The following is a 25209-nucleotide window of genomic DNA, read 5'->3' on the forward strand; positions in this document are numbered from 1 at the left end:
TTTAGACTCTGGGATTAATTTCCAGGCTTTGTATACTAGAGAAAAGTCTATATAATTCATTGCAATATTATCTTGATAATACCTACATACGAACATAAAAAAACTTTTTGTAAGTTATGAATAATGAAATAGTTTTTTGCTGTGTAAATAAACAAAGTTCCTGTCAAAAAAGAGCCGGCAGCAACAACAAGTATTTTGCTTTTCACATTACTGAGGTACTTTCAAAGTGGCTGTATGGATAAAAGTGCTACCAGAGAAGTTGATTCCTAGGCAGATGGGGATCTACGTAGTTTGGTCGCGTTACGTGGAACTCAGCCGACAGATCACAATAATTAACATTGAATTGACATGATCCGACGATGACGTTGGTCTGTCAACTACCTAGGAATCAATTTTCACGATGGTACATATACCGTAAGTATAGTGAATAGAATTTTACGTGTCCATTGTCTAATATTGTAATTTGTGACGGATATTATATAATGGCGGACCACAACTAGTGTAGTCGAGCGCGCCACCGCGACGCCTGCTTTATTGGATTGCTACACCCCCTACAGCTTCCATGAGAATACGCTGTTAACAAAATTGAACCCTACAACTATTGCCATAGAATCCTATTTCAAGCAACAGATACCTTCATAAACATACTTAAGTTAACTCAAGTTGCAGGCAATATTGATGATTAGATAAGTCAAGGAAACACAAAAGAAAACGGCGATATTAGGAATGTTTTTGCGCTTATCGAATACTTATCTATTGGTTTATTACTTATATATTGAACATATTATTATTATCTTTCGTATGTTGAATACTAGCTGTACCCCGCGTTGTTACTAGCGATTTTAGTGAAAGTAAATACGTATTAACGGTAGATGATTTTTCGCGACTTCATTTTCATTGATTTTACCATAGGAATAAAACATTTTTCCGAAGCAAAAAGTAGCTAACTCCATGCCAAATTTTATCGAAATTGCTCCAGCCGCTTAAGAGGAGTCCACACCGCCGCGGCAAAAGCTTAGCCGGTGGCAAAACGGCGCGCCGTTTTGCCATACAAACATTGTCCCCTGTTTCCTCTCTGGATAATGTCGGTAGAGTTATGATTTTTTCCTGAATATCTATGGCCACTATTAGCATGTCCCTATGTTTTCATTTTTTCATAATTTTATTATTAAAAAAGATAAGAACGTCCAAAAACCCAAAAAAAAAAAAATGGCCAGATTTTCATCTGTGTTTAAACACCCAGAAAACAAAACTGGCTAGAATATACAAAAAAATAAAACATAGGAACACAGATCAAGCCTTGCTTTAATTCTAATTGTAAAAAGTATTTAAATCGGTTAAGTTTTGGAGAAGGAATCAGCGGATAACGAATCGAAGTTTTTCTGTTCTTTTATTAGAACTTTTGTCGTGTTGTCTCTATCGCGCTCTGCGGTGGGAGACTTGAGATTGGTGAGACAGCAATACATTTTCAAATACCTATTTTCAATTTCTCTCGCCCTTGGTGTATCCTCTTAAGCGTGAAGTGAAAGTGAAGTGAACGCCTCAGTGGTCTAGTGGTTAGAGCGTCGCTCTCGACTCCGGAGGTCGTGGGTTCGAATCCCGCGTTGGAAACATGTTATTTCCAAGTTTGGTTAGGACAATGCAGGCTGATCACCTGATTGTCTGACAAGTAAGATGATCCATGCGTCGGATGGGCATGTAAAAAGTTGGTCCTGCGCCTGATCTCTCGCCAGTCGTGTCGGTCTTCCGTCCCACTGGGTTATGAGAGTAAAAGGAATAGAGAGTGCTCTTGTGTACTGCGCACACACTTGGGCACTATAAAATTACTCCTGCGTACCTGGCCTGGTTTCAATGAAACCGACCACCGTCACCGAAACCGGTGTGGGGAGTATTATTATAAGCGTGAAGTAGTAGCAAACAATATATTACATACTCACACCCCACAAACTTTCACCTTTTTAATATTATAGTTGGATATAGTAAATTTCATGGATATTATACCACCTAGATATAGATACTGTGAAAAATAAAATAGCAATTTTCTATTCTTAGATAAGAGCTATAAATTAATTCAGAAAATTACTTGAAACTCTGATTTTGCTAGTTAGTCCAGTAAGGCGTTTATTTCATAGCTAGATGTTACAAAATGTGTTTTTTTTTCACCGTAGTTCGTTTATATTTTTTTAAAGGAACTTATAATATTATTATACCTTCTGTTACAATTTTCAGCTTCCTCAACATTTTAATAACGAAAATTGTAAGTAGGAAACGATTTAGCGGAACTTCCTTCTACTATATGTATAGACCCTTTATTAATTATAACCAGAGTTTGCTGGCAACCTTGCTTATACATTAATATATTATAGGAACGTTTTAAAACTAATTAAACGACTTCAAAAAAAGGAGGATATCATTTCGACGCGTATGTAATATGTAATATTTCCAGAACTGCCCAATGTCCGTATAATATTATGTTAGTCTATATCAGCGTCTGAACAAATGTGCCAAATTTCAAAAGTGTATGTATGTATGTATGTATGTACTATGTACTATGTATGTTTTTATGTTTGTGCTTGAATATCTCTGGAACTACCATTCATATTTCAGTAATTCTTTTTTTGTTGTACTAGGTGTTGTTAAACTTAGGGAATGATGCAAATTTTATCAAATCACCGGTTCAGTAGTTTTGGAGATAGGAAGTTTTTTAATTCTCAAAATACGCACAATTATGAATTCGGTTTTATCTTTTTAAAATACAGTTATTACACACATACACGCTTTCATTTACAAGTAATAACATCGAATGCAAATAATAATAAACGGTTTAATATTAGCGTTCCTGATAATTATTTTTACTTAATATGTGCCAGCAAATTTTGATGTGTGTATGTAACGGAATCTTTGAGCACGGTTTTTACCTATCTCCAGTAGTCTTATTAACACCAAACTTTGCAACTTTGCAACACTTTGCATACGTATTAAGAGCCAATTACAAAACAATAATTTGTTAAATTTGTTAGAAAAAAAATGTTTTATAGTTTTTTCTTAGGTATAGATACGGATTTAATATCAATGATATTATTATATAGATATAATAATATCATTGATATTAAATCCGCCCCATTCAAAAGTCACGATTTGGCGTTAAACTGTCTCTACATTCGTGGTACGTGACCGAATACACCACACAATACTTAGACCCCCCGTGTTATCGTGGAGCTCATATTGAACCCTTTGTCAGCTATAATCCTTAGCCGCTATAAAGTTCCGTTGACATTTTAAACTTAAATCCAAATAAATGTTGGTGGCTCTATGGCCGAAATAAGTTACAAAATTGTATACTATCGACATCCATACTTAATATATAATGTTATAAATGCGAATATATTGTGTCTATCTGTCTGTCTGTTACCTTACACGGCCAAACCGCTAAAACGATTTTGCTGAAATTTGGTATGGATAAATTTTCAGTCCTGGGAAAGGACATAGGATACTTTTTAAACCGGAAAATATACGATTCCCGGGGGATAAACAAGTTTGGCGACAAGCAAGATGACACCCGCAACTCCATTAGTAATAAAGTTTTGTTGTCTTCCCAAATTGGCTCATGAAGGATAAATATATTATAATACGGGCTATTGCGAACCGGTAGACCGGCACATTTGGCATTAATAGTTTATGGTCGACATAGTTTGTGCATACTGATAAGTGATAACTACAGCAATCATGATGGCAATCACAGTTAGTTTCCATCTTGGGCCAACGTGCAGAATGTCTTTAGAACTCAGGACAACAAATTTATTGATTTCATGCTTACAATTTGCAATTGTATGATCACTTACCATAAACTCCCTACCGATCTACATTATAGTTAGGCATGTATGTCTGGAGTAAATGATATAGTTCCCTACATCATGGCCGCAGACCGTTCTCAGAAGTGTGGGTGTGGGGGACCGATGCGGGTGCTAAGATGGAGTCATAACGATAAAATTTAAATTCATTATGGGGCAATTCACTCACCCTCCGATTGTGATTCGTTTAGCTCATGATCTGCACTTTGAGAGATTAGTTATAATCGGTAAAGTTCAGAGGAGGAAACTTAAAGCTAATGAAAGCTTAAGCTTTGGAGAAGGTTAAGTCGATTTTAGTTCCTTTAGGCATAAACGAAAAGCTTTTTAGTTGTTTAATTTGCAGCTCTATTTTGCTCTAAATTTAGTGAGTATCTAAAATTATTAAGCAGGAGAGAAATAACAGCATTGACTACATAATATATTGTATTATGTTTCATATTATATTAGATATTAATATTATTTGTAACTGTATGTGAAAAAGCGCTGTTAAGCGTTTTTAATAGTTCAAGTATAATATTGTCAAACTGTTATTCAAATATTTAAAAAATAAAAAAAATACAGCAACGCATAATTAAATTTTTTTATTGCATATTTACAAAAATATAGTACGATCATCATGTTTATGGGTACGCATAACAAAATTAATATTATCAATTTTTTTCTTAAAATTAATGAAGTACCTGTCATAAATCCTTGTATGATTCAAGGAAACAATAGTAATAATTAGTATTAAAACTTAAAAATCGCTTATTACTTAAATTATATTATTGTATGCTTTTGTTATAACTTCTAACCGTCTCTAACCCGTATTTCATTAATATCATAAAAATGTATTTACTTACAGTTGTAAATATTTCGATACACATTTCGTTATGAAATTAAATATTTTTAGTATTTTGCTAATAAATTGTCTATAAAAGTAAACAAAATAAAACATTCTATAGCTCTTAAAGTTGCGGTTTCTAAAATGTATTTTTAATTGAAATAGATTGGCCAAGATAAAACTTAAATGGTCAATCAACAAAAATATCTTTGAAATAAATAGAAACAAAATACCGCAGCTTTTGGAAATATTTATAGTAATTTTATGCAAACTTTATCAGACGATTAATATATTCGATACGTATCTCATCCAAATACGTAACAGACTACATTTTTTCGAGCAGTGATTTCCAAATTTATCAAAGTTTATACATAAAACACAGTTTACAAAATATCGCATACGTTTTGTTAGTATTTACATAATGTTTTACGCATCATACAAAATGTTTAAATATAAGATCCTTAAACAGTATAATACTTTTAATTCGTAACAAAACTCTACCATAAATGATTTTATTGGTAAAATGAGATTTTTACATAATTATTTTTTTATATTTTTTGTGAAAAAATCACCATCGTAGAAACATTGTGGTGAACATGGAGGTCAGTAGAATGCCGATATACGTGGAGACGCTGTAGTGAGATGTAGCCGCGTTGTAGAAACCTCCATACACTTGTAGACCGGCGGTTTCGATGCTGAAATGTGATACAAAGTATTAAAATAATTGTAATATACTGACCGAATTTGATGCATATAAAATACAGAAAAATCTAATAAAAGAATAGTATTTAACTGTTAGTGACTCCATGTGTGAGAATCACTTCCCATTTCACCTGACTATCTTATATACAGTGTGTAACAAAAATAAGTGATAATACTTTAGAGTGTCTACATGTTCCTTGTAGAGAGTTCACTGTGAAAGTAGCAGCGCTGAAAGAGCAAAATTTTTTTTCACTTTTGTATGAGCAAGGGCCCGAGCGTCACGAGTTTCCCCATACGAAACTGAATTTTTTTTTTGATCTTTCAGCGCTGCTACTCTCACAGTGAACTCTCTACAAGGAACACGTACACACCCTAAAGTATTATCACTTATTTTTGTTACACCCTGTATATAAAATTCTCGTGTCACAATGTTAGGCCGCGTACTCCTCCGTAACGGCTTTACTGATTGTAGCCAAATTTTACATGCATATTCAGTGGGTCTGAGATTCGGCTACTGGGTACTTTTTTATTGATAAGTGCATTTGTTGAATAAATAATAGTAAATTATTACAACTCGAGACTGACGGCGACCATTGTTTGTGCGACGGGATAGCGATGGACGTTGCCATGGTGACATACTTATTTAGTCACTTCAATAAAATAATTCGGCCGAAATATACGTCTTTATATGGCAAAGAAACGTTTGCCGGGACAGCTAGTAAAAGAATAATATTTAACTGTTAGTGACTCCATGTGTGAGAATCACTTCCCATTTCACAATCAATATTTTTGGGAAGATTTGGTTTACACAACCTGACTATGATATTATCATTTATAAGCAAGCTACTGCGACTAGAATTTCAGTATAATTGTAGATATTAATAACTTAGGCCCACTTGCGCCAAAACTTTGAGTTAAATAATTAACCCTCCGACATCGGTGGGTTAAAAATTTAAAAAATTAACTCGAGGTTAACTCCTTACTCTTGGTGGTGCAAGACATGATGTGAATTTAAATTCGAAGTAAAATTTAACTCAGAGTTAAGCGTGTTAACCCAGTCTGGCGCAAGTGGGCCTTAGTGGTTTAAACCATTTTCTTACGTTACGTTCGATTCTCACCGCTATAATGCCTTGTAGCTACGAGTACTAAAATTCCTTACCTGAACTTGCAGTAGTCTCCATCGTAACTCCAGCCCAGGTATTCCCCAGTCCTGAGGTTCTCACTCCTCAACCAGTCCTCGAGAGGCCTGAAGTAGTCCCGGAGCGCCTGACCATTCAGCCGTCCCTCGCCGATCGTCTCCTGTAGTATCTGCTGCCATGGTGCAGAGGATCCACGCTCCATTATACGCCTGGAAAGAAGTAATACTATTATGTATATTTTAAACTAACTATTATGTTCAACTTATATTTAGATATCTAACTGTGGCACTCAGAAACATTCATATTGTAGAGTTTGACAAATAATAATGTATAGTTTTTATTATTTAAATTCAATCATTACAATATCTCTCTGAACCATAAACCATAAAAACCAACTATTTTGTGGGCCCCCTATCCGTAGTATATCTTTGTTACTATATATGTATGTATAACAAAGCAACTACAAATAACAATTATTATTGTATTCATTAAGAATTTTTTTATGATTTCTTTCTAGATTTTTTTTTAAATTCAAACGGTTATGAATACTAATTGAAATAAATGAGTATTATATAAATATTCCTTGACCTAATTTGCTTTTGAATTTCATGACTTTTAATTTTTAATCCGTTTCAATTAATTACGATCTATATGTAAACAAAGCTCATAGGGGATCGCTATGACTTTAAAGTCACCTGCTTATGTATAAATTTACGATTACGTAGAGCTGTCTATATAGAGTTTATGTTCCCCCGTTACTAAGAAGAAATGTTATGAAGCGTCAAGCGCTTTTTGAACGGGAGCCGATTTCGTCAGTTATTCAAACACATACCTACACAATTACAGTATTACAATTATTACACATTTATAATATGTCATAATTGTAATACTGTTGAGATTATTCTGAATTGCACTTTGCAAGTATACATGAATCGTGAGCGTCTGAATACAAATATTACAAAAAAGTCGTGTGCATATTTTGCTCAAACTAAAACTGTTGTACACGATTGCACACGATTTTTCGACGCGTGCCTTGCCCTCACATAATATTATTATCTCTTATTTCTAAAATCTGTGTTTACAACTTCTAATAGTACTAAGTCTTTACACAAAAGCTATAAAAATAATGGACTAATTAATGACTAGGGTTCTAAGGTTGTCATCTTTCCATTCTGACCTCGGCTAACACGGTAACAAGGCTGGTCTGCCATCACTGAATAATGCATAATCCACTATCACCCTCATTTACATGACAACTTAATAATTGAGTTAACCAGTCGAAATGGCTCTCAATTCTAACTGTAAGCAGTAAGCACGCCTTCTAACAAAACCTATATGTTTTAAGATATTATAATATAGCTTTTAATGCGAGCTTTGAGCGTGGCGACCGCATCAATAAATTCCGTAACAAAAAATACCTAACATTCATATCACGTCGTGTCAGTTCGTCAGACTTCGGTTCGGTGTGGCTCAGGGTGTGGTTCCTTAACGTGCGGCACGGCGTTTGTATGCTAGCAACTAGACGTATGCGAATTATAATTGCATAAGATGATAAAAATGCTATGCGGTAGTTTTATTGCTGCAGTTCCACCGACGACGACAAAAGAAAGTATTTTGGCAGTTTTCCATCTATGCGGTATGTATGTTTACTCCATTGTAACACCTTAAGTAAATTGCAAACTCTTGATTATTAAACAAAAGGCAGCTATTGCAACTCACAAATTGTTTGGATAAGAATGCAAAGTATTTGTAATAGCACTGCTTTCAAGCATTAGTTATTACTCAAACTTGCATTCTTACGGTTCTTACCCGAAATACTCAAGTAATGTGCTCTTTCAAGTACCTATATCACGTTACTAAATCAGAAATATAATGGGATTTACAAAAAGAAAACGTTCATCTCAAATATATAATAATATGGTCCAGAAAGTTTATAAACCAACTCTTAAAAACAACAGGACGAACTTTATAACTTTCTGTTTTATTTTGAACTGCTGAAATCGGTAACAGCCAGCCCAGGTTGCGTTAACGATTATTTCAGGTCAGTAAACAAAACAGTAATTACAATACATAATAGAGCAGACCTATTAAATAATAGAGGTGTTATCTAGGAAGGAATTGTATAAATCAATTTACATAAGCCGCAGCCGAAGTGTTGTTTTACGGCAGTTGACTTACATAAATAGGCTACTCTAATTTCTTTACCACAAACATGTACGATATCAAAACCTAGCCAGAATATGCGAGACGATAGGTCTATAACGTGGCTACAGGCTTAAAAACCATAGCATTAAATATTTTTCATAGCAAACACATTGCCATTCCCGGAATTCATACTGGCTCCGAATTAATTTTATTCATATTAATTGGTTCAAAATATGTGGTAGGTAACAAACAGTAATACACATTTGGATTCATACAATTTTCTGATATCATAATGTGTGGTTATAGTTTTAGTAAAAACTGACTTTCTGACTTCACTAGGACTTAGTAAAGTCTTAGATGAAGTCAGAACATCTAATAATCTAATTCTTATTTTAATCTGTGGCTCTATCGCCCAAAGAATGATAAAGAGCTTTTGAAAAGTGATCCAAGTCTAGATAAAGTTTAGCACCCTGTCAATTGACACTAAGATAATTACAGAAAATGTTGCCTCCATTCTTAGTATTGCTGTTGTAACTCAGCCTTACTTGTGATCTTGATGTGTGCGACTACAGTAACTTTGTTCTACATTGTGAAACGCGTATTATAAATAACACACTAATAAATATATTCGGCAGGTGAGGTCTCCGATGGCAGTTCGTCGGTGTGGCAACAAAATTAAAAATGGCGATTGCATAAACAATTAATTAGTTTAACAGAACGGAATGGACGTATTAACGATCGAAATTCGATAATAAATCAAAAATAATTTGTCCGTTTCACTGCTAGATTAACCGCCTCCTTTGTTATGACTTATTAGTTTACCATCAAACATATTGTAATCAGAGGGCCTAGACAAGCGGCAAGCGATTATCGTAAACGCCAACGCCACAAAATGTATGGGATTTGACATTAGTATTCGCAAGCGAAGCGATGACTTATGTCAAATCGCATACATTTTGTTAGCGTTTACGATAATCGCTTGCCACTTGTCTAATTGGGCAGAAATGAGAAAACGTAGAGATCTACGAATAACTTCTTAAGATCTTCATTCTTTAGTACATTGTTGACATAATCACTTTAAATATTAATCCAAGAAATGGTAAAAAAGGTATTATCAATACATACGCAAATATTTTTTTTATATTTTTGAACTTAAGGAGGCGCTTTCAAATAGACAGATAAAATGAAATTAAAGTTCATAAATGCAATTATTATATTAGTAAAGATTGATTAGCAAATGTTCCATCCATCTCCGGCTACATTTTATTTTTATAATATTTTTACTACACGGTGGACCTCAAAGGAAAGTCTAGCAGCAAACGGCTTTTACAGATTTTATAAGGGTCTCTTACTTTATCAAAGGAGAACACTTCATGGAGGGAAGTGGTAGTTTTTTTACTTATAATTTTATATAGCCTTGATAAAATAAAAATCTACACCTAACATTAAATATAAAATACTTACCTCCTTTTTTAAGGTAAATTTAGTCGTATTATGTAAGTAATGCAATTTGCAATATTACCATAATAATATGCGAAAATTTTGATTTGGCAACACTACAGTATAAACAATTAATTTCGATTAGTGCAATAAGCACAGTGTTGCAATATGGGAAGTCGGGCATTTAAATTATTTACTAGCGCAGTCTGAGAAGTTTTGTTACAAGAAAGATAACTAGGCAGTAGGCACTTACATTTTATAGTGTACACGCCTTTTTCTTATTTGTAAGTTAAATTTCACCACTTTCTGATAAAGTGCCTAATAGGCTATTCACAACTTTTTCAACAGACCATACTTGATCTGTCAAGTTAATCGGTGAATTCCTTATCAGGAAGTGCTGAAACAGGCCCTTAAGCGCCAAAATGTTTAGCTCTCACTATTATATTTGCACAAGAAAAAATAACTGATTATTTATTTCAGTTTTTGTGTCATCCAAAGGGCTGGACCGATTTTAATCTAGTTTTCTTTCGTTAAGCTGATATGATGGAGAGTGTCTCAGCAATAGTTTATCATGTTTAGTCCTGTCAGTGCTGGAAAATATTGCAACAGATGTTTATCTACTATCTAGTCAAGATTTTATCTTCGTTTTAAATGTCTTAATTTATCTTTGTTAATTTCTAATTGAACTGGAGGTACACCAGCCAGGCGGGCCAGCAGTAGCGCAGGAGAGAGAAATATGGGACAGTTTAGGCTTATAATAATAATAATAACTTCTAATTTTGGTGTCGAAATTATCGAATATAAGTTATCTAAGTACCCAGTGCCCGCATTGTCCGCGACGTCAAGTATCCGTTTCCTCCGGCGACGACGCCCGCGCCGGGTCAATTGTGATGTGTGCATAATACACATCGTTGGTGGTAGTATTATCTTGACTTTTTTACTTTTTTTTTTAAGGAGCAAGGGATAATATAATAAAGTGAATGTTTTTACGTATATTATTATCAATCTGAGATTACATCAGTATTGAGTAGTGCTAAATGAGTATTGAGTATAAATGCGAAAGTGTGTCAGTCTGTTACCTCTTCAAGCCCAAACAGCTGAACCTATTTTGCTGAAATTCAGTATGGAGATACTTCGAGTACCGGGAAAGGACATAAGATACTTTTTATCCCGGAAAAACATACAGTTCCCGCGAGATAAACTAATATTGGTGCAACGGAGTTTTGGGAATCATATACTTATAGTTATATTACATTATCAATCTAAGATTATATATAAGAGTAGCATTTTTTTTTGTTAGCCTATGCTATCCCACTGCTGGGCAAAGGCCTGGTACGCCTCCAGCTCATCGCGCCATCTTTTCCTAGGCCGGCCACGGTTGCGTCTTCCATCCATAAAGAGTAGTATTGGTGTATGTTAATCCTAACATACACCAATACAACTCTAACTACTCTACTCCTAACCATTTTGAGGCTCTCTACCTCTTTTGGAGATAGGCAAAACTTTACCACTCATTAACTCCTGCACAAAACAATACCTTGTACGTTTCTAAAAATAAATGATTCTTGTTCTTATTTACATACATTTCACGGATCAATATTTATAATAATTAATGATGAATAAATAATTCACAATTTCATTAAAAAAATAATCAAAATGTTTTTTATAACCCTAAGGTGTTAATTACATATTTTAACACCTAATGAATATGCATGGTTCGTTATGTAATATTTGATTAAGTTTTGCTCACTCGGACCGCTCGAAACAAACAAAACAAACATTTATTCAAAACATAAAATTTTAGCAATTTTATGTTTTGAATAAATATCGTAAAAAATAAGCTGATAAAAACATCAAAATCAAAAGTCAATATTATTAATTATAGGTTTTAAGATTGCACCTTTTTCGTTATAATATCGAACGTATTTGTACACTATCACCGTGTGTTTTTTTTTTAGTTTATTAATGAAGGGCTAATTCAAATAGATTATTGGACTCCTTCTCATGTGATCGCCACAGGAGACCTATTTGGATCCAGCGATGACAGACATTGAAAAGCTGTCTACGAACACCTTCCCGAAACAATGCTTGCTCATGAATTGAACAATATGATTAAGGTTGGTGCTATGCATTTCTTCTGTGGTAGATTATGTGATATGGCCATTATTAAAGTTCAGTTCAGTTTTATCAAAAAAGAGGCAAGAATTTTTGTGTTTTGTTAGCGCCTTTAAGGCGGAGAGTAGTAAACTAGGGTTAAAATGTTCAATTACTTTATGAAATGACTGAAAAACTGGCCAAGTTAAATCTAGTCTACTTTAAGATCTCACATATTATATTATTTAAATAACAGCAAGTGTTATAAGATATTTAATAAAGCAAAGAAATAGACTTAAATACTTTTGTTCATAATGTTATTTGGTTCCTATAAATAAATATGTATTTCTATTTTCCATAGAAGTTCTATGGAAAATAGAAATATTTATTTATTAGGCACTCATTTAAATCTCCATTCTTTTTACGGCGAAGTCCTTAGACAAACATAATGTTTGTATTGAACTTGGCTCTCCTTTTCTACATTTATGTTTTTGGTGGGATATCCATTACTAATATTATAAATGCGAAAGTATGTCTACCTGTTATTTTTTCAGTCAAAAATCGTTGAAAAAATTTTGCTGAAATTCGGTATGGAGATACTTCGAGTCCAGAAAAAGGACAGTGATACTATAAAGTATCACTGTCCTTTACACCGTACATTTTTCCGGGCTATAAATCCCGGAAAAATGTACGGTTCCAAGCGAGATAAGCGAATACTGGCGTTACAGAATGCGGGCGTTATCTAGTCTGTTTATAAGGGTCAATTCTGACCGCAACGCGACGCGTAGATGCAATTCTAAATTTGTACTGAATTGACAGATTTCTATTGCATACCGTCGCGTTGTGGTCTGAATTGACCCTAAATATAGGGCCATGTACTCACGTAAGTATCCTCCCAGCCTCCGGGTTCCGGTAGATGTCGCACTTGTGGAGTGTGCGGGAGGTGTCGCCGGGGATGTACTGTCCTGTCCGCTCGCACAGCGCCCGGTGGATCTGGAACTGCAGGATCGTGCTCACGAAGTATCTGGAAAGATAAAGTAAGTCATCATTAACGTCATTAATCATTATCATATAATAATAACTCCCACACCGGTTTCGGTGACGGTGGCCGGTTTCATTGAAACCTGGCCAGTTACGCAGGAGTAATTTTATGCTGCCCAAATGTGTGTGCAGTACACAAGATTACTTTCTATTCTTTACTCTCATAACTCAGTAGGACGGACAATCGACGAATTTAAAAAAATGGAAAATCCAAACACTCTCAAGAGTGTTTGGATTTTGCAATCATATTGATAGCATAATTTTTTTAAATTATTCATTTATCATGAATCATGATCCAACGATGGGTGGAAAACTTAAACCTTATTATGATACTTATGTTGTTTTGTTACCAAATATGTATTATATGTACATAATATTAAAAAAGTTTCATAAATGTTATTCTTATTTGGCGAATACTAAGAAAAGGTCATCTAGATTTAGTATTCTATTAAAGATAATAGTCAAGATAAGTGATATAATAATATAGCAAAGGTTGTATTACGATACCAGTCATTAACCTGGATTAAATGTAATATTAATAATTATGGAAGCTTTTACAGAGAAAGAAAATTTTAAACGAGGGTTGTGGTAGTTAGGGTCTCTTTCTAATTAAAACTTTGTTTGGTGAATCTTTTACCTGCCTAAATGCCTGCCTGCCTGCCTCTTTTACCTGCCTAAATGACTGCCTGCCTTTAATGTCAAATTTGCAAGAACCAACCTGGGGCCCTATTATGAGCTCTTAAATCTATTCACTTTACGTCCTTATACAGTCAGGGACGTAAAAAGAATGGATTTAAGAGCTCATGATAGAGGCCCTGGGCCATTACGCACCACTCAGAAGATTGTGTAGATCCTACAACGCTTTATCCAACTGCCCCAACATTTGTATATTTTCCGACAAACTAAGTGCATTCAAATGTAAATTAAAACAACATTTTAGTGATAACAGTAATACAGTGAATGCGATTAATTAATTCCGCAAATATTGTTTCCCCGATCATAATAATATTATTAACGTTATGTATTGTAAAATTTTCCAATAAGCGTTAAAACTATGTTTTTATTTACTTTATAAGAAGTTATTGTTTCTTGTTTCAATTTTATTTTTCCTTGTCTCCTACTATATATTTTAAACATAATATTGTTAATTAATAATACTCATTTCATTCACAATATTTCATTTCATTTCATCCCATTGTCGCAAAGCATGTTGTATTTCACCTTTCATTAGAACACATTTCATCCATAAAAAACTGTGCTGTATTTTGTATTTTGTTAAATGTGATTCTGTTGGTGAATCAATAAATAAAATATAAATAAATAATATTTCAGGGCTATTTTTAATTGGTATACAATTAAATACAAAAAACCAGAGAAGAAAAACATAATTTTTAAAACATCTTTAACCCAGACGGGCGCACTATTATAGTTAGGCTTATGAAACACTGTATGACGGAGTTGCGAGCAACAAAATTAGTTTATCGCGCGGAAACCGTACCTTTTTCTGAGATAAAAATTATCCCATGTCCTTTCCCGTTTCTTAAAGCGTCTCCAAACGAAATTTCATCTAAATCGATTCAGCCTTTTAAGCATGGAGAGGTCAAAGATATACTTTCTTTTTTAAAATATAAGTAAGTAAAAGGATGCTTCAAGAGTGACGATAGAATCAAAAATGGTTGTTATGCTTATAGTTTCATCTAGGAATTCGATTGCACCAGAAAGGATGTTTAGATGAACATTAATTTACAGACAGTAGAACTGCGGAGACAGATCTGGACCAAGCAGTTACATCACGCAGCACGCTGCGTGTCCTAGGTGTACCACTTACAAATAGGCCTGTACTTAAGCCGTTATGACACAAGGCAATTAAAGGCAACAGGTCCCTGTGAGGCCGCATTATATAAAACATCAATAGCGATTGCATTAATATAATTTGTCTACTGTAAGTGCCCTAAACGACGACTGAAAAACAATCAAAACTATAAAATAACGTGTATGTTTCTCTCAATCCTATAAGTGTGCAGTATCCTGGTGTATATTCAAAGCATAGTTATCTGTAAAGAATAAAATATCCTAAAATAATTTTTAACTCTACGGTCGCCAGCATAATAGTTGTTATTTTATTACTTCATGTTTCTTCAAGGTATTTCGCATGATTACATGAAATAATTATGTATCCATTAAATGACGAAATGCTATATATTTTGTTACATTATAAATTGATCGACTAATTATGTATATGCTCTACATGTTTCATAAAATTTTAGACAATGCAACCAGTTTTAGAAGTAAGCCGGTATCACCGTTATAGTGCGTCTACGCACGAGAAATATTCATACAAGCTACTCTATTTTAGCCCTTTTACAATATAACTTACGGTTCAATATTGCGTCCTCAGTTTTGAGGCTAAGAATGCGATAGTAATTATCCCTACTAGTCTATATTTTGCTTCAACAAAATAGTGTGTTCCAAGTTAAAACGACTAAGAAGTTTCTAGGTTTTATTACACAACAAAATATATAGCACTATGTTTATGAATATTCATAAGTATGTAGCATTCTTACAAAGAAGCTTATTGTACCTATAACTATCTATAATGATTGATGCTAATAAGTAAGGTAATAACAATTTCGAAAGCTCTACGTAATATTAATTAATTATACTCACGTAGATGAAAAGGGCTCTGTTAATTATATTCTGTACAGTGTACAATATAATCGTAGCCCGTACTCGTAGGTATATCAATGCATATAATAAATAATTAAAGCGCTCCTGTTGATTAGTGACAACCGTTAAGGCTTAACTCAAAAACTGATGAGAAGAAGATTCTCTGATATCTCCGCCCGCTTACGCTTAGCTCGAGCGGTTCGCTAGCACCCGCACCACACTATTACGTGGTACATCAAATAATTTACAATCGCACTGATTCACCGGCTCGTTGGGCAACCCACTGATTGATGGAAGTATGCATGCTATGTGGTTATTTCACTTTTTGCCTAGCGATAAAACGGGAACGCTTACGGCGAGCGGTCGAGTAAATTGTACTTTTATACAAATTAACAGCTTCTTATAAAGTAGTATGTAAATCTGTTCCGTCATATTGCAATCGTATATACTAATATGATCTGTATAATAATTTTTCTTGACGTTCACGTCCGTAAGTATAGAAAATAATTTTAATGTTCTTGCTGTATTTGTCTGTTCACTACAAAGATCAAATCGCCTAAAAATTACTTAAGGTATTTAACTGAAATAATTAGTTTTCGTTTGTTCAAACATACTCTTAACTGAAAAAATTAGACAGACAGATAAGACAGAGCAGAAATTTAGACTGAAACTTATCTAAGTTTCAGTCTAAATTTTTCCTCTGTCTCTATATCACTATGACTATATGATGCTCGCTACTCCGTTGCGTCAAAATTTGTTAATCGTGTGGGAACCGTACATTTTTCCGGGATAAAAAGTATCCAATGTTCTTTCCTCATAGTATTGCCATACCAAATTTCAGCAAAATCGGTTCTACGGTTTGGGCGTGGAAAGATAACAAACCAACGGACTTTCGCATTAATTTTAACACAATATTAAGTAGGATAGTCACGGCATCAGAAGCTTCATCTTATATATAAAATTCTCGTGTCACAATGTTAGGCCGCGTACTCCTCCGAAACGGCTTTACTGATTTTAACCAAATTTTATATGCATATTCAGTGGGTCTGAGAATCGGCTACTGGGTACTTTTTATATTGATAAGTGCATTTGTTGAATAAATAATAGTAAAATATTACAACTCGAGACTGACAGCGAATATTGTTTATGGGACGGGATGGCGATGGACGTTGCCATGGTGACATACTTATTTAGTCACTTCAATGAAATAATACGGGCGAAATACTTTATAATTACTATGGCAAAGAAACGTTTGCCGGGACAGCTAGTATACCTATATCTAAATTTTTCCACCATTTTTGGTGCTTACTTTTTATGACGTTAGTATTAGCACTTTTAAGGCGGGTAGTGAGTTTCAAGTATGTAATATAATGCCTGACATGCCTCACATACCCTTTCCCAACGCTGATGGACAAAAAGTCGCCTATGTTTAGACGTCATAAATGCTTATCTAGAATACCTCGAGATGCGGTAAAATTTCCAGGAAAAAATCCATAAAAAGTATAAATTGCGTCAGTCTGAAAAATAGATTAATTAAAATATTATATTATGTATATAGACATTAGACGGAGAGAGTAAAATTTTTCTATGATTACCTGCCGGGCTAGCACGGCCACCAGTAGAAATGCGAAATTATAGACAAACTGTGGAGATAAACTTAAGGTGAAGTTCCGAACTTTTTTCGTTCCGAAAAATTCAATTAAAATGCCACTTTATGACAGACTATAGTCCTAAAAATTCAAATAATATCATACTTTATGACAAATATTATAGTCTAAAGTGGCATTTTAATTGAATTTTTGTCGGTCGCGATTAGCCGCGGTAAAGATTGGAACGGACCTTAAGTTTATGTCCACATTTGTCCATACTTTCGCATTTCTACTGGTGGCCGTGCTAGCCCGGCTGGCCTGGTCTCGTAGCTTAGCCATGTGTGGACATCAAACATGTTCGGTTTAACTGAATTTGTTAAAAGGGGTAATAAATATTAAATCCATATTAATTGTATAAATATGAAAGTATTTGTCTGTAAATTTTTCACTCTTGAAATTATAAACTGATTTTGGTGAATTTTATAATGGAAATACCTACTTGAAGTCTTGGAAAAGGACATAGGATCGTAAAAGTGTACGGTTTCCGCGCGATAAATTTCGGCGTAACAAAGGTTCGGGCAACATCTAGATTCAGTTAAAAGGCAATGTTTCCTACACATTTTATAGTATCGCAAGCGGAAAGCGGAAAGTGACATCAATAGCAGACAACGGTCTATTAGAAACTCATAGCTAAAGGGCTGCATGTATTACGTGCTTCGCTAAGCATCATTTTAGAACCTGATGAAATTCACTAAAGGGAAAGCTAAAGCACTGAGCTATAATGAGTGCAGCCGGCTACGTGTATACAACCCTTAAGCGTTGATTACATTAACTTGATTTGAAGAAAATGTTTTTTTTTTGTAGGATGTTGCTATAATATTATTTTAACTGCTAATAATAATTACCATTAAATAATAATATTTAGGACTAATGTAGTGGAGCTTTAAAGCTCACCTGAAAGCAATGAGTCACAACTTGATAAACGATGCAGTAACGACGTAAGTCTGGACTACTGAATTATATTAGCTAGGTTATATAATGCAATATAAGCGACAGTATATGAGGACTCTATATCTTAAATTTAGGTCAACAACAAAGTTTATAGAGAGGTTTCTGAATTAAAAAGCAGCTGATATTATTTTGATTAGATGTTCTTCGGATAGTTAGGGGGTTTAGAGCATGTGTTTGTAGAGTCAGAAAGTTGGTTCTACATGAGATCTGATTATTTTTTATAGTCCCAATAAATTACCTGTTTCTTGATCCATACATATCATGACCTGTTTTATTGTATTGTTGATATTATAAATATTGTTTAAGGGAAAGTTAATCATCACTACCTTAATGGAATATTTTGGTACAGTAAATACCAATGATAATATCTGTTTTTCTAAATGTATAGCCAAAAAATGAGCAGGTATGTTTGGAATACTCTTAGCACGATAGTGTCATTGTTGTTATATTATAATATTCTAAATAAAATAAAGTGCTAATATTTAAAACTATAAATTAACAATAATGATATTGTAACAGTTAAGTTAACACACAAGTAGCCACATTATCTTAATTCCAGATAAGAGCCCAAAAGTAACACAACGGCAATTTATTATGTCAAATTATCGATGATTGAAATATTATATTATAATGGTCTACTATAATATATTATGGCAATAAATCATTCTCTGACAAATGGTGCAATAACACTAATCGGCCGCTATTAACAACAGGTGGAACATTACCTTGCCAGACCTTTCTTTAGGTGGACAGTAGACACCCATAGCTATATTGTGACAGGTTTATTACGTACTAGAGATCGCCCAATGGTCGAAGTTCGACCTTACTTGCAACGACATTAGGACTACTACCTATATTTTGTAAGAAAATATTGACTTCATCATAGTTTTTTCAATTCTTGTCTCTGGGACTCAGCTGATCTCAGACTGGCCTTTAAGCATTGTCTTATAGTATATAAAATGAAATAAAAAAAAACAATAATCTATATTTTCAATTTGTCAACTTGTTGTCAACGGACTTCAACCATAAATTAAAGACTATAATTCGTATGTATAGGCTTGTCACTCAAAAATCTGTCATTTTTCCTAGTAGTAGTGTCGTAGTGTGTGTAACGTTTTATTTGTTAAAATATATATGAGAAAAGCATAATTTTAAAATAATATTAGCTCGATGCACTCCTTCACCATATAAACTATAACTGTGTGAAATTTCATGCACCTACGTTTCCCCATTTTTCGTAAAAAGGGTTACAAAGTTTTTCTCTCACGTATAATTAATATATAGATAATATCGAGCGCTGGTGATGTTATACATAGTCTGTACATTATGTTATACTTGAGGAAGACTTAAAGATAGAGAGTAGATCTAAAACAAGACAAAAGAAGTGGGTAAAAATTTTCGCAGCGCGGAAGAAAGAGACCACTTCCCCTTTTAGACTGTCGCTGGCGGGGGGCTCCCATACAAACTATTTTTTGGCCTATTTTTGCTTTATAACGGTACGGAACTCTTCGTGCGCGAGTCCGACTCGCACTTGGCCAATTATTTTTAATCAGCAGTCAAGCAGAAACTGATGAAATTTCAGACGATCAAAATTATTCAATAAACTTTAAATATGCTCGGCGGTGTTTTTGTTGGCATAACCATTAACATTTCTCACCAAAAATTAATTTTCTCGCCATAAACGACATCTTCAACGATTCGACTGTCATTAAACTGTCGTCAGAATGTAATTGAAGCTGAGCCTTGTATTAAGCTCGATAAAAATACTCTTCATTGTATCAATGCTGAAATTAAGAGTCCTCTGCCTGCTAGTGTGGGATAGCAGATAAATTAATCTTTTTAAATGAGTAGTTTTATGAAAATGTCACAAAAGCAAGCAATATTTTATTCCCATTTTTTATTTATATTAAAATTAATGGTTATTTTTTATTACATTCTATATTTTTTCAGCACATGTTGAATTAACATAGCTTATATTACGAAATATATTTATGTATTTTAATTAAGTTGCTTATAAGGCTAAGGTCGGAGTAACCCAAATTATGAAAGACTCGTCCTCAGATATTTAGGGCGCGATGATTATGGTAGTGAAAATGAAAATTACATTTTCGTTGTAATGTTACATATTGTCAGCCATTCCACCAGCTGTTAACCTGGATACGAGAATGTTTGACCCGCCACAGACCTATAAGTTGACAGATATGCCAAACCGGTCAAAATGGTATCTTGATACTCGATTTGGTGAATTCACTATAACTTTAAAATAATATGCATATTCAGGCTGAATATTGAGTGAAAAAAATGAATATCATTAAATTTTTGCATTTCTACAATACTCAAAGTTCTGTGGGTACAACCTGACGACATGTTGACCCCAGTTACGTGATACAGATATTTGAAGCGAAGCCTTATTAACCAGTTGACGTTATATTTAAGTAAAGGGCAAGTGTGGAATACGGAAGATAATATGTTGCATCATTTTATGTCTGTATTACGAAAAAATGAGTAAATTTCACATACGAAAAAGAAAGCAACAATTTTGAATAATTTTTTCACATTGCTTATATTGTGGTCGTTATAACAATAATTACGTACAAGTAGGTTTTGCTAAAAACCATACTATTACCACTTTAAAATAATATTACGTTATACTACGTTAATACGCGATATTTTTCGTAGTTTTAAGCACTTATAGAAAATGTCGCGGTGCATTTTCAAACCAACCAACCAATTTATTATTTAAAACAATTAATATACTCAAAATTAATTGTCGTATATCATATTCATCTACTTATCTCAGTAAGCTGTAATTGTAAAAATTGTTCTTCCCTTTTTTCCAACATTTGGTGTGATTTACATTAAATGTGGTAACGCGGTGGTTCACGGGCAACGCATCTCCCTGTCACTGCTCATCTAATTACATACCACGTGATAAATTTAGACCATAGGAGTATAGATATGACATTTTTAATAATAATTCATTATAATATTTTTTAAATAATGTTATAGATATATTTACAATAAATTATTGAACTATCATATAATGTTAGAGCTTGTCTTCACTAGTTAAATGGGAAATTTTATACTAGAAGGGTGCGTCATTATCAAGTTTGGAAATGATAAAAATTATTCTTATGGTGATGACATAAAATATGGTATAAGCTATGGCAATCTCAACTCAAATCTACTGGTTGGTCCACCTTTGGCCTTAATGGACCTGCTGGACACACAACATTAATCTTGCTACGTATACTAATCTATTCTGATAAAAAGCAATATGTTAGAGAAATTATGAAATTATAACTAATTTATGAAGAGATCTCCCAACATCAAATAGTGATCTAACGATCACTATATGATGTTAGGAGATCTCTTCAACAATTTATGAAATCTGGTAAAGATTTACTAAATAATAAATATGGTCAAGTTTGTAGAGTCTATTTTGAGTTAAAGCTTTGCAATTTATCATGCAAAATGCATAAATGAGAACTTAGTGTCTCAGATTAAGGGCCTGTTTCACCACTTTCTGATAAAGTGCCTAATAGGCTATTCACAACTTTTTTGACAGATTCTCCATACTTGATCTGTCAAGGTAATTGGTGGATAGCCTATTCGCCACTTATTAGGAAGTGGTGAAGCAGGCCCCAAATCTAAAGACTTATTTTGATTTACACGCGCTACGCTCACATTTAAAAGTACGCTACATTTCTTTATCTTTATTTATTTTGACGTACAGTAGCCTAGTTTGTCTCACTCATGAATTTATATTATGGCCTCACTCAGTTGTTTTGAAACATTCTTCTATATGTAGTAAAATATACAAGTTTAAGGGCCTGTTTCACCACTTCCTGATAAGGCTATCCACCACTTAACTTGACAGATGAAGTATGGAGAATCTGTCAAAAAAGCTGTGAATAGCCTATTTGTTACTTTATCAGAAAGTAGTGAAACAGGCCCTAAGTATCAATCTAGAGTTAACTGTACTTAATATTGTGTTACTTACTTACAATTTAGAGGAATTCAATTCAGGCCTTACTTAAGTTTTAAATTTCTTATCAAAAAAGGAAACTATGATTCATACAAAACCTCCCAGCATATATTCGAGACCTTAATTTCAGTAATTACTTAGATATTTTAATTAGTTGAAGCAATAAATACTTAAAATTAATCTGGGTCAAAGTCACGTAGCGGAGAATAACGCAAGAGCAAGAAAGAAAATTCGTCAAAACGCATCAAACAATATATCATTACTGCAATACACTTGGGTTTGGCCTACTTCAAAATTAAATATTATAAGGGTCTGTTTCATAATCACACTAATATTATAGACGTAAATATTTGTGAATGCGTTAATATTTATTGCTACAATTTTCAGTAAAAGTACAGGAAAGTTTTTTAATTAATTTGGCATTAAAGTAGTTTGAGTGCAAATTCAAATTCGTTAATAAATTATTATAGGCTACTATTTATTATGAAAAGGCTTAGTATTCCCGTGGGATGCTGTAATATTATATCGAATATTGCCTATACATAGCTAAGTCGTAAATTTTATCTCAGCTGTCCCTTGTTATTGTTATTAATTAATAAGCAGCAACAAAAGTTCCGCATAAGCTATTCGTCACTTATTAGACTATAACCAGCTTTTAGTAATGACTAATGAGTACTAAAATATTATTGAATTGCGAAATGACACGACATTTTCTAAACCTTCGACATTTAAGTGACCCTATAATTACAATTTACATGTGATTTTAATCATGACATTGTAACAAGCTGGTTTGTGACATTTATAAAGACTTTTAATTCCTAATCCATTTATCGCACGTTTGACGTTGCCACAGATTAATAAATAGCTACAACACGTTATGTGGGAGGAGGGTTGAACAACAAACTTTTATATATTAAAGGGGTTGAAAAGGAATAAATAATTTATTAAATTCAATTAATCATTACAAAAAAGAATTTTTAAACCTCATGAAATAATGTTATATTCGTAATGATAATAAGAGGGTATTAAAAATACCTTTCAATCAGAACCTTAATTGAAAATTTAGAGGCTGCTCTAATAGTTAATTAAAAAATAATTAAAATAGCCCTACACTGCCTCGCCCAATATTGTATGAAACGGAACAATAGCCTTTGATAAGTCAAAGTTAACATCGAGTACGTGAAATGCCACTTCGGTTTAAGGCCTCGGTCCTGATAACAATAGTAACGCGGGAAAAATACAAGTTGGTCCATAATTAATTGTGGATTTGTTGTAAATGTCAGATACTACTTCGATTGTAAAGTTACGAAGATGTTTGATATAAAGGAGTACAAGATTTTGATATTGTTTAAGAGACTTAATTCACAACTAGATGTTCTAGATAACCCGGTGAACTTTGTATCACTTTTTCAAGAGAACATATTTTCAAGTTCTCTAGTTTTAGCAATTCTTACAAAATTTAAAATCTGATTGTAACATCATCAGGTTATCTCCGTCTTCTGCTGTACATAGGCCTCCCAACGAGCGCCAATCCCGATCATGGGCATCTGCCGTTGCAACACAAGGAAGCTTAATATCATGATTTGAAATCACTTTTGTGCTTAAGTAGTTCTGGTATTGATGAAATATTTTTTGTATAATCAAATTAAAGATGACGAATACGTTCTTATTTCTCAAATAGGAAGTGTATAATTTAGAAACTGCGACTTTATTTCATTTTGTATGTAATAAATTATAACATTATATCAAATGTTATAATAAGTGATTGAGTAAGAACAATTCGTTACATATAGTGACCTAACACGACTGGTATTATATTTCCAGTACTACTTATACTATCTGTATGTTATAGTGCCACAATATCGTGTGACTTTGTCTCATTTATTTTAACTTATATCTTGAATGAGATCAGGGCCTGTAGACAAGTGGCAAAGCGCTAACGCTAACGCTAACGCTAGCGCTACAAAATGTATGCGATTTGACATAAGTCATCGCTTCGCTAGCGAATACTAATGTCAAATCCATACATTTTGTAGCGCTAGCGTTAACGTTAGCGTAAGCGTTTTGCCACTTGTCTACGGGGGCTGTAGCTCTACCATGAGTTTAAAGCTATAGTAATTATCGATACTCGATACCGACTACGTTAATATTTAGTATGGCGATTTTAGTTCCGCGAGTAACCACTAGAGGCGCTGTAACATTTGCCATACTAAAAATTTACGGTAGTCAGTATCGAGTACAAAAAAAACTATAGCTTTAAACTCATGGTAGAGCTACTGATATATTGGACATTCGCAGCCTGCAAGGCATACGTACTAGTAATTAATTAATAGGAAACTTAAAATATAATGGTCATTTTTTTTCATTGCTCTTGTTTAGTCCTGAATCCTAAGTAAGTAATCAACATGCATGGATCAAACCCTTTTGTAAATACGCTCTAAACCACTGATACACAGAATTCAAAATACAACAACACATTGAAAGGGTGAATTCAGACCGCAACGCGACGCGTAGATGCATTTCTAAGGTACTGAATTGACAGATTTCGTGAGAGAGTCTAGCAAATCTGAAAAATTTTATACTTTAAGAATGTATCTTTTTTTTAATGAAATAAGGGGGCAAACGAGCAAACGGGTCAACAAAACAAAAAGCAACTTCCGTCGCCCATGGACACTCGCAGCATCAGAAGAGCTACAGGTGCGTTGCCGGCCTTTTAAGA

The 25209-nt window shown here is 33.7% G+C and overlaps 1 protein-coding gene across 1 annotated transcript in view; it reads right to left on the reverse strand.

Moving 5' to 3' along the window:
• Positions 1-4514: 4514 nt before the first annotated feature.
• Positions 4515-25209, reverse strand: part of LOC121726979 (angiotensin-converting enzyme) — a 123076-nt gene continuing 102381 nt past the window's right edge. The window contains exons 10-12 of the mRNA XM_042114644.1: positions 13078-13218; positions 6536-6724; positions 4515-5369 (exon numbers count right to left, since the gene is read on the reverse strand). Coding sequence (XP_041970578.1) covers positions 5243-5369; positions 6536-6724; positions 13078-13218 — 457 coding nt within the window. The 3' untranslated portion in view covers positions 4515-5242. The remainder of the gene's footprint in view (positions 5370-6535; positions 6725-13077; positions 13219-25209) is intronic.

Source organism: Aricia agestis, chromosome 5 (assembly GCF_905147365.1).
Source record: "Aricia agestis chromosome 5, ilAriAges1.1, whole genome shotgun sequence".
Lineage (NCBI taxonomy): Eukaryota > Metazoa > Arthropoda > Insecta > Lepidoptera > Lycaenidae > Aricia > Aricia agestis.